This window comes from Lepidochelys olivacea (genome assembly GCF_965140295.1).
Source record: "Lepidochelys olivacea isolate rLepOli2 genome assembly, chromosome: 1".
NCBI classification, from domain to species: Eukaryota; Metazoa; Chordata; order Testudines; family Cheloniidae; genus Lepidochelys; species Lepidochelys olivacea.
Genome location: NC_140411.1, coordinates 61,415,296 through 61,429,700, shown reverse-complemented (window position 1 = coordinate 61,429,700; position 14,405 = coordinate 61,415,296). Strand labels below are relative to the sequence as shown.

At 39.8% G+C, this 14,405-nt stretch overlaps 1 protein-coding gene across 1 annotated transcript in view; it reads right to left on the bottom strand.

Moving 5' to 3' along the window:
• Nucleotides 1-14,405, bottom strand: part of CPB2 (carboxypeptidase B2) — a 38,264-nt gene that overhangs the window by 3,961 nt on the left and 19,898 nt on the right. The window contains exons 5-8 of the mRNA XM_084628768.1: nucleotides 8,353-8,454; nucleotides 7,328-7,435; nucleotides 5,290-5,400; nucleotides 2,389-2,479 (exon numbers count right to left, since the gene is read on the bottom strand). Coding sequence (XP_084484894.1) covers nucleotides 2,389-2,479; nucleotides 5,290-5,400; nucleotides 7,328-7,435; nucleotides 8,353-8,454 — 412 coding nt within the window. The remainder of the gene's footprint in view (nucleotides 1-2,388; nucleotides 2,480-5,289; nucleotides 5,401-7,327; nucleotides 7,436-8,352; nucleotides 8,455-14,405) is intronic.

Here is a 14,405-nt window from a genome sequence, read left to right as displayed (position 1 = left end):
TATAAGTGTGTATTTGGGTGAGATCTGATATATTCATTGACCTGGTGAGCAATGTGTCCAGTCTCTTGGCACTGGTAGAACTTTATATAATGTGAATTAGGTTTTTAGTAGTCCTCAATATATTAGACTTGGCTGTGTGGGTGGGAGCCAAAGGCTGGATTGCTTAAAGGGGACTGTATTTTGGCTTCTTGGTAACCCGATAGATGTTTGGTTACTGGCTTGGTGAAATCTAATTACAGAATAAATCACTAGTTTTGGGGATTGTCTGCCCTATACTTTGTAGTTTGCCCTGAATAAGCATTCTCAGTGAAGCCCTTCCAGGCACCACGGTCACACCAGATCTACACTACAGACTTAGGTCGGTATAATTACATCATTCAGGAGTGTGAAAAATCCATACCCCTGAATGATGTAGTTATACTGACCTTAGACTCCCATTTAGACAACGCTATGTCAACAGGAGATCTTCTGCCTCTCAGAGAGGTAGATTAACTACACCAATGGGAGAGCTCTCTCCTGTCAGTAGAGGAGCGTCTTCACTTAAGTGCTACAGCGGCACAGCCCTCAGAGTTTCACAGCTAAATTCAAGGTGGAACAAATTGTTCAGCATAAATAATTAACACATATTTCAAGGGACCATTCAAGGAGAAGTGGCCCATTAACTCACCTCCAGTCAGAGAGGGGAAAGGAAGGGATGGGGGCAAAAGGCAGCTGGGTGCGGAGGTGGGGGCATTGTTAGTGGGTTGCAGATTGTTGTAATATGCCATAAATCCAGTGTCTCTATTCAGTCCATGATTTCTAATGTCTAGCAAAGTTATGTATTTAAGCTCCCAAGCTAATCTTTTGAAGATCATGGGCAGATTTCCTTTGAGAATGAGGATTGAGAGGTCACATATAGAGTGATTGTTTTGTAAAAAATTGTTCACACACAGGCAATATGGTGTTTATGTCTTTTATCATTTTTCTGTTTGAGGGTTTCACCCATATAATTGTTATTGGGCATTTAGTGCACTGGATGAGGTACATCACACGTTGTGATAGGCATGTGTAGGACCCATGGATCTTAATAGCTGTGTTGTTGGGGTGGTGATCATCATAGCAGTGGAGATATGTTGACAGGTTTTGCATATCTTGTTCTGGCAGGATCTGGTTCTGCTTTAAGTTAATGTGTTCTGGTCCATAATGCCAACTGAAGTCAGTTGTAATTGTACCTGCTCAACACCTCTGAAAATGAAGCCCTTCCTTTAAAGAGTGGTTCTACTTTGAAAAATACCTGTTAAATTGAAATTGTTGAGTTCCATCTTTATTGTTTCACGATGATTGTGTGTCAGATGCGTTCAGTTTAAGTAAAAAATATTTTAAAAAGAATTATAAAACTCAACCATCATCGATAATGAAGAGTCTGCAGCCAAGATTACGTTGTGATTTACACCTATGCAATCCCATTACTTTCAATGGGGTTGCTAAGGTGTATATTATTGAAATGTAATAAGCAATTCTATTGAGGATGTCCAAGAAGGAATAGAATTCTGTTTGCTTTCTGGTAGCTATATTGGTTCCACAAAATAGAAACTTACTTTAGTTACTGAAGTCATCTGATATGACTCAGTATACCCAGAAAGTAAGTCTGTTGCATGTAAAGGTGCCCTTTTTTGCCATGTGCTGGCCACCGCTTCCTGCAGCTCCCATTGGCTGGGAACGGCGAACCGTGGCCACTGGGAGCTGCAGGCGGCCGTGCAAATGTAAACAAAATGTCTGGTGGCCCACCAGCGGATTACCCTGGTAGGCCACGTGTGGCCTGCAGGCCGCAGGTTGCCCACTTATGCTCTAACCTCAGTGTGCCTGTTTCCTCACTTTTAAAATAGAGATGATGTTGGAGTTGCTAAGCATTTTGAGCACTTTGAAAATTAAATGTGCTATATGAATCCCTGCTGTAATTAATATTCACAGCATATACATTTCCTATTAAACGTACTGATTTCTCCAACTTCTGTACTGATTAAGTATTTTACGTTTGATATTACTCTTAAATCTTATATGGTCCCCAACAGCATAGTAGCTTAGCATCTCACAAACTTTAATGAATTTATCCTCACAACACTCGGTAGGGAAGTTTCCTTATTTCCATTTTACTGATGGGAAAATAGGCACATAGAGCTTAAGTGTCTTGCAGATAACCATACAGGAAGTATATGGCAAAACTGGGAATTGTTGTCTGGACTCGTGACCTTGTTATAAACATTTTTATTAAGTTCATTACTAAGGTACATTATCGTTATATCAGAAATGACTTTATGAATAGATAAATAAAAATATTTTCAAAGTGAAGAACTTTGAAGGTTAAAACGGAAATGTCTGTAATAAAATATAAAGAAAATTGCATCGTACCACACCAGCCTGCATCAAAATTCCTGTTCATGTCGGTACCAATGCACCTGTTGTTGCCATGCTTTGAGCGGCTCTTCCTCCACAACCGATTCTGTGGACAGAGACACAAAAATGTGGGTTTACATAAAAGTTTAGAAAAATGCTTATCACTATTTCACTTGCTAGTGAAAATGCAACTTTTACATGCCTAGATGTCGAGGCTAGAAACCTCCAATGAAGTGGAGCAAAAAAGCAGATTTGGGGAGCCTATAAAACAATAAGCTAGTTATCTGCATGGAATCATAGAAGGGAAGGACTGGAAGGGATCTCCAGAGGACATCAAATCCAGTCCCCTGCACTCAAGGCAGGACTATGTAATAACTAGACCATTCCTGACAGGTGTTTGTCTAACTTGTTCTTAAAAACCTCCAATGACGGAGATTCCACAACCTCCCTAGGCAATTTGTATGGTGTTTAACTACCATGACAGTTAGGAAGATTTTCCTAATATCCAATCTAAACCTCCCTTGCTGCAGTTTAAGCCCATTGCTTCTTGTCCTATCCTCTGAAATTAACGAGAACATTTTTTCACCCTCCTCTTGTAACAACTTTCTATGTACATGAAAACGGTTATCATGTCCCCTCTCAGTCTTCTCTTCTCCAGACTAAACAAACCCATTTTTTTTTCAATCTTTCCCTCATTTTCTAGACCTTAAATCATTTTTGTTGCTCTTCTCTGGACTTTCTCCAGTTTGTCCACATCTTTCCTGAAATGTGGCTCCTAGAACTGGACACAGTACTCCAGCTGAGGTCTTATCAGTGCAGAGCAGAGTGGAAGAAAGCAAGTCGTGTCTTGCTTTCAGCACTCCTGCTAATACATCCCAGAATGCTATTTGCTTTTTTTGCAACTGTGTTACACTGTTGACTCATATTTAGCTTGTGATCCACTGTGACCCTCAGATCCCTTTCCGCAGTACTCCTTCCAAGGCAGTCATTTCCCATTTTATATGTGTGCCATTGATTGTTCCTTCCTAAGTGGAGTACTTGGCATTTGTCCTTATTACATTTCATCCTATTTACTTCAGACCATTTCTCCAGTTTGTCCAGATCATTTTGAATTTTAATGCTATCCTCCAAAGCACTTGCAACCCCTCCCAACTTGATATTGTCCACAAACTTTATAAGTGTACTCTCTATGACATTATCTAAATCATTTATAAAGCTATTGAACTTAACCGAACCCAGGACTGCTCCTTTCGGGACCCCATTCAATATGCCCTTCCAGCTTCACTGTGAACCACTGAAAACTACTCTCTGGAAATGGTTTCCAACCATTTATGCATTCACTTTATAGTAGCTCCATCTAGGTTGTATTTCCCTAGTTTGTTTATGAGAAGGTCATGCGAGATGGTATCAAAAGCCTTACTAAAGTCAAGATATACCACATCTACCTCTTCCTCCCTATCCACAAGGCTTATTACCCTGTCAAGGAAAGCTATTAGGTTGGTTTGACACAATTTGTTCTTGAAAAACATGTTGACTTACTTGTCACCTTATTATCTTCTAGCTGTTTGCAAATTGATTACATGATTATTTGCTCCCAGTTATCTTTCCAGGTACTGGAATTAAGTAATGCTAAACATGCTAGGTAACAAGACGAAAAGTGTACAGCACAACGCCTGGTTGTGTCTGGTATAATGATTCTGATTTGACTAGAACTTGGACTACACAAATAGGGGAGGACTCAAAAGATTTGTCCAGACACCCAAGTTGACAGCTGCAAATCAAAACCACATTTGAGCTTAATGAAAGAGTTTGTTAAAAGTCTTCTGAGGGGGGTAATTAAGAGAATTTCAAAAGATGCTGTTTAAAATAAAGATTGCACAATTCTTGCATACAAAAGGGGAAATCGTGACATTCTTAACCAGTCTCTATTCAGTCAAACTCTCATTGAGGTCCATGGGAGTTTGCCCACATAAGGACAAAGTAAAAATTGAGTCAGTATTTTAGAATGTGGCTCCATGACCCAAATTCTCCTGTTACCTTAATCTCACTCCATTGATTTCAATGGCACTATGCATTATAACTAGGAGGTGAACTACTGCTAATGATAGAATTTTCATACACCAAACTCTTTTGCATGCACACATTGAGATCCATTGGGTATATCAGATGTAAAGTCTATGAATTGTGGGTGCAACTGGTAGCCTGTAAAGACTGTATATATAAAGTTGAACATACACAAATAGAGGCTGGATTGCGGCCCTTTTAAAAACATAGCCCAAAGTTTATAGAAATGGAAAAGACAGGTTTCTGCCTAAAAAGGGAATCTGGAAACTAAGAAAAAAGATAAATTCATAAAGCAAATGAATCATTCAGCCTCTGGGATTGTTGAACTTTCTTCTCATAGTGAGTAAGTAAAATACCTGATAAGACACTGGGATGTTGTCTGAGCTTACCTGTTTCTCATTCATTTACTTGAAACAACAAGTCTTGGGAAAACTATACTATCTGGCCTTAGACCACAGAAAGGAGAAGTGAGTTGTTCAGTCAGGCCTTTGCGCCCTTATGGTGGATTGTCATAGTATTGGCAGTCTTGCTGATGGAGCCTACCATAGTTATCACCTGACATCCAAAAGAATTAAAATCATAGGGTGGATGCTCTGACACTCCAGAGCATTGGTTTGACCTGGGATTTGGAAAATGCCTGTGTTCTATGAGTTAAAAATACAAATTTGCAGTAACTATTGTGAAGGGGCAAAGAATAGAGAAATTCCAAGTGCGAGTTAAGAGGTTTGGGCTCAAAATTGCCATATGGCACTTTGAAAAGTATGCCTTTAAATCTGTCCAGTATATCAGCCCTCACAGTACTTGTGAATAACATGCTGGAATATTCCACGGTCTGTCTAGAAACCTACGTACAGTAGTCCATGTGTATTCATAGCCATCTACATTCATCACAGGCATGACGTAGAAATCAAGATGCTGCAGAAGTCTTGTCATGATCCGATCTTTCTCACGGAAGTAGGTTGTCTATAGAACATGAAAAGAACTTGTTCATAATGTTTATAATAATGTTTTCCTCACCATCCTTGAAAGGCACCTGACAGGTCCTCAGCTGGCCCTATGTAAAATAATAATGGGATGGTGGTGGCGGCATCAGTCCAGCCCCTGGAGGAAAAATACCCCCATCACAGAAGACACCACTACAACCAAAACCTTAGTTAGCAGGGAGAGGCTTGGAATTCAATTAAAATGGAGATTCAGCTGTCTGCTTACCCAACTGGGTGGTCACTCTAGGCCAGGACTGAGGCATATTGGTGAGGAAGCTTGTACTTTTGCTGCTTGTGCAGATAAATAGTGTAAGTCTCCAAAGTTGCCACATGCACTAAAACTGCTTAATAATAGCATTTGAAATGGCTGTTGCAAGTATGCATTGTTTGGGGTTTTTAAAATTATTAAAAATGAAATACATCCTTGTGCAAAGGACCACCACAAGACCTAGCACTACTTACGTCCCATCTAAGACCTATGTTGAGGGCTCAAGTGGGACATAAGTGGCACCTAAGCCTTTTATTTGTCCTCTGCATAAGGGTAAATTGTACCCTAATAGGTTTAGCTGGGTTACTAAATATAAAGAGTTAAGTTTAATAGTATCTTTTTCCCCCCTCGTATGTCTTGCATTTGGCATGTCCTATTCTTGTAACTTCTCCTGTCCTTTTTATTCCCTGGCAATTGTTTTTCTCTGATGTGAATATAAAGTGGCAGTCTTTATTGTGCCTATAAACACAATTCAAAACATCATTAAGGAGAAGCTACTACCTGGAACGTGTATGGCTATGTTTGTGACAATTTTAATAAAAGTGTTCCTTCATAAAGTGACATGGGAATAAAGTTTTGGATTGAATTTAAAATGCTCAGGTAAATTAGATGAAGGAGATAGGGAGTTTACATTTTCTCTCAATTTGTTAACTGCTTACAGATGTTACAGGTACATTTCAGTGGCATGACAGCAGCACAGTTGGTCATCATTTAGACCAACAACAAGAGGTTAATTAGCATTAGCTCCTAAGGGAGTGTTTAAGGCTGACCTTTTTCAAAGGAGCTTGATGGAGTTAGGTGCCCAAATCCTATGGACTTTCAAAGAGATTTGGGAACCTAACTCCTGTAGGCTCCTTTGAAATCTCGTATCTAAACTCCTTCACATACTGCCAGCCAATTCTGGATCCACACTGATTTCAGTGGAGTTTTATAGGTGTAACTGAGGGCTGAAGTTAGACCCTTGTGTTTATTCTGATGCCTTTACTCTCTATATACCATTCAACTTCATAGTGGTCAAACTGTTATTCCACCTTCTAGTTGGGTAACTCTACATTTGGACTTTACCATTCAAATGCACTCTTAAGGTATGTCTGCATTGTCAAGCTGGAGGTGTAAATTCCATCTGGAGGAGACATGCCCATGCTAGCTCTGATTGAACTAGTGCACAAAAAATAATGTTCTATAGTGGCAGGAGGGGCTGGCTGCCCTGAGTATGATACCGTCCGAGATATTAGGCACGTACGCAGGGTAGTTAGCCCTTCTGCCATTCGTACCATCACAGCTACACTCCTATTTTTAGCTCACTAGCTTAGTCAGAGCTAGCATAGGTATGTCTCCTCCAGCTTGAAGTGTAGACATAGGTTTAGTTTGAAATACAATAACCTGTGTTCTCCACTCCTGACCATTCCATAAATATGAAAGACTTGGCCTAACTTACTGCTATTGTGAAAAATTTACCCTTATATCTGCTATACAAACTGAGCTTTTTAATCTCTGTCTTATGCAGACACTTTATTCTTCAGTGCTGTTGCATTAAATTGAATAGGAAGTTGTTGAGATAGAGCACAGTTTGCAAGAGAAGGAAAATAGGATCAAGGTATTTTGTTTTGTTTTAAATATTGTAATGAAAGCTACTCACATGTCCTATGAACCACAGGCAAAAAGCAGGAGAAATCCATTCCCTTGCATGGATACCACAGTCAATCCATATGGCACTTTTTGGTGTTCTGTCTCTATTAGACGAAAGCTAATGAAAGAATATGATATGTTTAAGGCTGTAAGAAAGTTGTGGATTTTTGTTTGTTTGTTGGTTTCATTAAAGTTGTTGTTTATTAAAGTTGTGGTTTTGGTGCAATCAGCGTGTCAACATGGCACTAGGCAGACACTCCCCTGGAGGTCTCTCAGGCTTCCTCTCAGCCTGTTTCCTGATGAGGAATGAAGACCCCCTCTGAGTACCCGGACAGGAGCAGCAGCCCTGGGTGCACACCCACATGTAAACTCCAGCACCTTCTTCCAAGGCATGCAGCCTTCCAAAGCAGGGCAGCAGCACAAAAGGACACATGGTGTATCCTATTTTGCTCTCAGAGGCAAGCATGGCAGAAGGCCATTTGGGCCAAATTTGAGTGAGTGTCATTGCAATGTGGTGCACAGGGTCGCAACACCACTCAAATTTGCGGCAACTATAAAAAGATGCAGTTTCCACACAAAAATTGTGGCCCGCGATTTTCTTACAGCCTTATTTATGTTGAAAGGGCACATGAGAATGGAAATAGAACAGTAAACAAAAAGAAGAAAGAGACAAGAAAAGGAAGTGCTCTCTTTCCCTCTCTCTTGCATGGCATTCTCAAGGAGACACTGGGCTGGATGCTGATCTCATTGACACTAGTTTATGTGCCCACTATCTCAAATGACTTACTGTAGTGTAAAGGAGAGCAGTATTTGACCCACTCTGTATGCCAAAGTTTAGCGGCACCCTGTTTACTTTTGGGAAGGGAGGAGTGGAACAGTACAAAACTTAAAAAAAAAAAATCACACATTTTTCTATCAAAACCATTTTTGATTGAGCTACTAGTACCATTTTTTAAAATTCTCTCTGACAAAAACCCTAGACCTATAGTTTAAATTACTACAGAAAAAAGAGCGCACATTAAATCATAACGGTACCTTCAATATATAAAGTGGGCGTTTCTCAAACGAGGATCCAATATACAGTTTCTGGAGGAGATCAGCATTCATCTCTGTTATTTCTTCCATCCAAGAATATATCTATAAAGATGGAGTGGCTCAGTTAGCAAATATAGTTTCAGTTTAAAAGTCTTCAGCCCCAACTCTGCTCTCCATGCACAGGAAATATTCCCACTGAAGTTAATGGCAGGTTTCCCATTCATTGCAAGGAATGCATGGCTGTGCCTTCTTTTTAGAAAGGGAAGGAGGGATTTTTCCAAAGTGCTTACATGACTTAGCGGCACAAGTTCCCACTCGCAATCAGTGGCTAATTATCCATAGCCAGCTCTTCTATCTCATACAATTTGAGAGACAAAAGAAGAACAAGGCGAGTGAGGTAGTATCTTTTATTGGACCAACTTCTGTTATAAGTGAGACAAGCTGTCGAGCTACACGGAGCTCTTTGTCACGTCTGGGAAAGGTACCAAGAGTGTCACAATTAAATACAAGTTCCAACAGATAGTTTAGCATAAGTATTTAGCATGTATTTTTAGGGACCATTCAAGGTAAAGTGGCCTGAAATAACACATTCAAGAGACAAGATAGGTTTCTTTAAAAGCTGTCTGAGTAGGGGAGAAAAGGCAGAGAACGCTTTTGGATAATTTTTTTCAGACTTTTTAAAGGCAATATATAAAACCAAAGAATGAATTAAAAGTGCTGTACTGAACACAATATGGAAACTTGGAAGAATGTCAACAAAATATTCATTAAGAAGGTTTTTATGGGGAAATATTAACTGGATGTGGAAAAAAAGTTAAATGTTTTGGGCCTTATGTTCAAAATTAGGTGTTTAGAGAAATACAGGCATATTTGTGTATCTAATTTACATGCACACATCAAGTAATTGTATATGCAAATGGCTAGTTACACTTCTAGTAATTTGTGCGTGCATTTTCATGTAATTAAATGAAGATTGAAAAGTGGATACTTTCTGACAGCTATCTTGAATACATGTTATGTCAACAGATATAAAATCAGCTGGAGCAGAAATACTATGTTCTCAATTTTTTTTCCAGTTTGCTGATCCTTCATTTTTTAGCTTAATTAGAAAACGTGTAAACTGTTAATAAAGTTATTAATGCAGTACTCTGTGATTTATCTGTTCTTTCCCAGCTCCACCACAGAAACCCTAAACAAGACATTGCAAGATCAAATTAGGAAAGGAGCTAAAATACGATTATACTAGGATAATTTATCTAGGACCAAAGCCTTTAGTTCAAACTGAATTTTTACTCAATTCATTACACCTGTAACATAGACGTGTAAGACATTTTACAACAAATACAGTTTCTTAAGCTGTTCTTCTGTTTCTCCTCCATGATTTAGAAAAAAAAATTCAATCATCCCTGACTGTATGTGAGGCCAGTAGAACTGGGTATTTATTAAGGTTTTGCCTAACACTTCCCATTATGAGACCCTATTTTCAATTGCTTATAATTTTGTTAAACTCTAAAAGTTTAGGCTGAAATTTTACATGCCAAATGTCAGCCACAGGCTGTTTAAAAAAAACAACAACTGCCAAAAAGGCCCAAGGAAAATGTTGTTTTGCACATGTTAAAAAATTCTAGTTACCTTTTTAATATTTTTTCGTAATATTCTAGCACCCCCATGCTTAGAACAGGTACTTGAAGTTTGGCAGGGGGTGACCTTTGTGTCAAGGATGTGCCTTTGGCCATCCCTGTAAAAATCCACCCAAATATGGCCAAGTTATATGCCTTTGAAAAATCACAGTTTGCACATACTCAGTAGAGACTTCTCTGATTTTACCAGCTAAAATCGCTGACTATTCCAGCCTCACTGAGCATGCTCGAGCGTCTCATAGCTCCTTGTGCTGAATAAATAGTATGTGATCAGATACTTGAAGACTGTGTGCTAATGCATATCCACAAAGGGCCAAATTAAGAGTACACAGGAACCTTAACTCTGGCATTTTCTAACTTCTGAGTGCTTGACTTTGCAATCTTAATAATGTTTTTTTAACATAGTTTTTTGTGTGGAATATAAATATACAGTATAACCTGCACAAAAGATTATCTTTATTAGGAGCCTAATTTAACATTCATTGAAGGCCAGTTTCACAAAGATTAAAACAATTTTGATCCTGATCAGCTGGAAGGAAGAATTCAATCACAAGAATGTGAATGGTAATTGGGAATCTTTTATGAACACCTTACTAGGTGCCCAAAAAGCTACAGTCCCAGCCTGACATTGATTCTGGGCGAGATAATGGAGAGGCTGATACAGATCTTGGTTAATAAAGAATTAAAGGAGGGTAATTAATGCAAATCAGCATGACCTTATGGGAAATAGATCCTGTCAAACTAACTTGGTATCTTTTTTAGATGAGATTACAAGTTTGGTTGATAAGGGTAATAGTGTTGATGTAATAGACTTCTGTAAGGCATTCAACTTGGTACCACATAGCATTTTGAATAAAAAACTAGAGTGATATAAAGATTCACATTTATAATGGCACACATTAAATGGATTAAAAACTGGTGAGTTGATAGGTCTCAAAATGTAATTGTAAATGGGGAATCATCATCAAGCAGATGTGTTTCTAGTGGGGTCCCACAGGGATCTGTTCCTGGCTATACACCAAGGATCAGCAACCTTTGGCATGCAGCCTGTCAGGGTTCCCTTGTTGGATCATATTAAAGAAGTTCTGTATTAAAATCACAAATGAGTTTGATTCCCCATAGTTTAAATTCCAGGGTATTACTAATTAAGAGGTCTCTTGGTTTTTGGTACTGTTTCTCTCCCTCTATGTGTGAAACTTGCAAGCTGCTAATTGTGTTAGTACATTCTAAGACAGAGTCTATTCTCAAAAGGTTTCAGAGTAGCAGCCGTTTTAGTCTGTATTCGCAAAAAGAAAAGGAAAGGAGTACTTGTGGCACCTTAGAGACTAACAAATTTATTTAAGCATAAGCTAGAGCTCACTTCATCGGATGCATTCAGTGCAGTCTCTAAGGTGCCACAAGTACTCCTTTTCTTTCTGTTCTCAAAGCAATTCTTTGTAACAATAACTACTCACTCAGAGAGAGACTCAAAGCAATACTCTGTAACAACAGAAACAGCACCCAGAGACTCCCCGCCCTTTTGTTGTATTCATCTCGCTTTGTTAACAATTGTGATTAAAATAGAGATAGAGGATTTATGTGGATGGATGCTTGGTGTGGATAATAACTGAATGATCAGGGAGGTGCCAGCCTAAGAATCCAGTGTCCATCAGCCGAAGAAGGCGTCAAGTAGAAATAACAGAGGACCCCCGGAGGGCAGACTGGAATCCACCCAACAGCCTCAAGAATGGGAGAACCAAAGAACAAGATAACATCTGGCAGCACGGAACCATCAGGAATGTGACATCTGCTGACTGATTCAGCAACAGCATGATGAAGCAATTCCTGTAGACTGGCATAGGAAAAAATTCCTATAAAAATGGACTCTAGAAAGTGAGAACTTTGGGGTCTGATTCTGCAAACCAACTTCCAGGAGCATCAGTTGAGCATCTGACAAGGCCCTGCTCCCTCCTCATGTCCAGGCCACCTGGCCAGTGGCTTGGCATGAGCAACTCTAAGGCTGGTAACTATGATAACAACCTTGCAGAACCTGTGTGTGTGTGTGTGTGTGTATGAATGAATGTATGAATAAATATGAAATTGAATGGAATGTTAAAGCTATAACTAACTGCTTACTATGATTCTTTCTGTATTCATAATAAATGTGGCATTTTGCCTTTTCCACTTTAATAAGCTCCTGCTGGTTTTTATTTTATTGGTATAACACCTTCCCCACTCTGAACTCTAGGGTACAGATGTGGGGACCTGCATGAAAGACCTCCTAAGCTTATTTCTGCCATCTTAGGTTAAAACTTCCACAAGGCACAAAGTCTTTGCCCTTGGATTAGATAAAATGCTGCCACCACCAAGTGATTTAGACCAAGAACAGGGAAAGGACCACTTGGAGTTCCTATTTCCCCAAAATATCCCCCCAAGCCCTTACACCCCCTTTCCTGGGGAGTCTTGAGAATAAACAAGATGAGCACAGATCAGCTTTGGATTTTTAAGATCCAAAAAACCCAATCAGATTCTTAAAAAACAGAACTTTATTAGAAGAACAAAAAAAGATAAGAGAACAACTCTGTAAGATCAGAATGGAAGATAATCTTACAGGCAGTCAGATTCAAAACATAGAGAAACCCTCTAGGCAAAACCTTAAGTTACAAAAAGACACAAAAACAGGAATACAAATTTCCTCCAGCACAGCGAATTTCACAAGCCAAAACAAAGAAAACTTAACACATTTTCTAGCCAGATTACTTACTAACTTTACAGGAGTTGGAGGGCTTCCATCCTTGCTCTGTTCCCGGCAAAGGTATCACACAGACAGACCAAAGCCTTTCTCCCCCCGCCTCCAGATTTGAAAGTATCTTGTCCCCTCATTGGTCATTTTGGGTCAGGTGCCAGCCCGTTACCTAAGCTTCCTAACCCTTTACAAATAAAAGGACTTTGCCTCTGGCCAGGAGGGATTTTATAGCACTGTATACGGAAAGGTGGTTACCCATCCCTTTATATTTATGACACAGCACATCAGGGAAATCCACTGGCGGGCCAGGACGGTTTGTTTACCTGCAGCGTCCACAGGTTCGGCCAATTGCAGCTCCCACTGGCCACGGTTCACCGCTCCAGGCCAATGGGGTCTGTGGAAAGCAGCAGCCAGCACATCCCTTAGCCTGCCCTGGTTCCCGCAGCCCTCATTGGCCTGGAACAGCGAACTGTGGGCAGTGGGAGCTACAATCGGCCAAATCTGCAGACACTGAAGGTAAACAAACTGGCCTGGCCCTCCAGCAGCTTTCCCTGATGGACCACGTGCCAAAGGTTGCCGATCCCTGCCCTACACGATCTAACATTTTTATCAGTGACCTGAAAGAAAAAGTAAAATCATCACTGATTAAGTTTACAGATGACACAACAACTCGGGGAGTGGTAAATAATGAAGAGGACAGGTCACTGATTCAGTGTGATCTGGATTATTTGGTAAACTGGATGCAAGCAAACAATATGTGTTTTAATATGATTAACTCTAAATGTATGCATGAAGGAACAAAGAATATAGACCATACTTACCGGTTGGGGGACTCTATCCTGGGAAGCAGTGACTCTGAAAAAGATTTGGTGGTCGTGGTGGATGATCAGTTGAACATGAGCTTCTAATGTGATACTGTGGCTAAAAGAGCTAATGCGATCTTTGGATGCATAAAAGGGCAATCTTGATTAGGAGCAGAGAAGTTGTTTTACCTCTGCATTTGGCACTGGTGTGACCACTCCTAGAAAATTGTGTCTAGTTCTGATGCTCACAATTCAAGAAGGATGTTGTTAAATTGGAGAGAGTTCAGAGAAGAGCCACAAGAACAATTAAAGGATCAGAAAACATGCTGTATTCTGATAGACTCTAAGGGCTCAAACTATTTAGCTTAACAAAGAGAAGGTTAAGGGGTGACTTGATGACAGTCTATGAGTACATGGGGAAGAAATATTCAATAATGGGCTCTCAATCTAGCGGGGAAAGACATAACATGATCCAATGGCTGGAAGATGAAGCTAGACAAATTCAGACTGGAAATAATGTGTAAATTTTTAACAGTGAGGGTAGTTAACTAGTGGAACTAATCACAAAGGTTCATGGTGGATTCTCCATCACTGACTATTTTTAAACCATGAATGGATGTTTTTCCAGAAGAGATGGTCTAGGAATTATTCTGGGGACGTTGTATGGCTTGTGTTACACAGGAGGCCAGACTAGATGAGTGCAGTGGTCGCTTCTGGCCTTGGAATCTAAGAATCTGTAAATGGAGCTTTTTCCACTGGTTTCAGTGGGCACTGGATCAAGCCCTGGGTGACCTCCTGTCTTAAGAGACCACCCTAATGTACACCCAAATATAGTCAGTATACACAATTCAATCCCATCTTTATGTGATGACCCCCTGTGTTAAG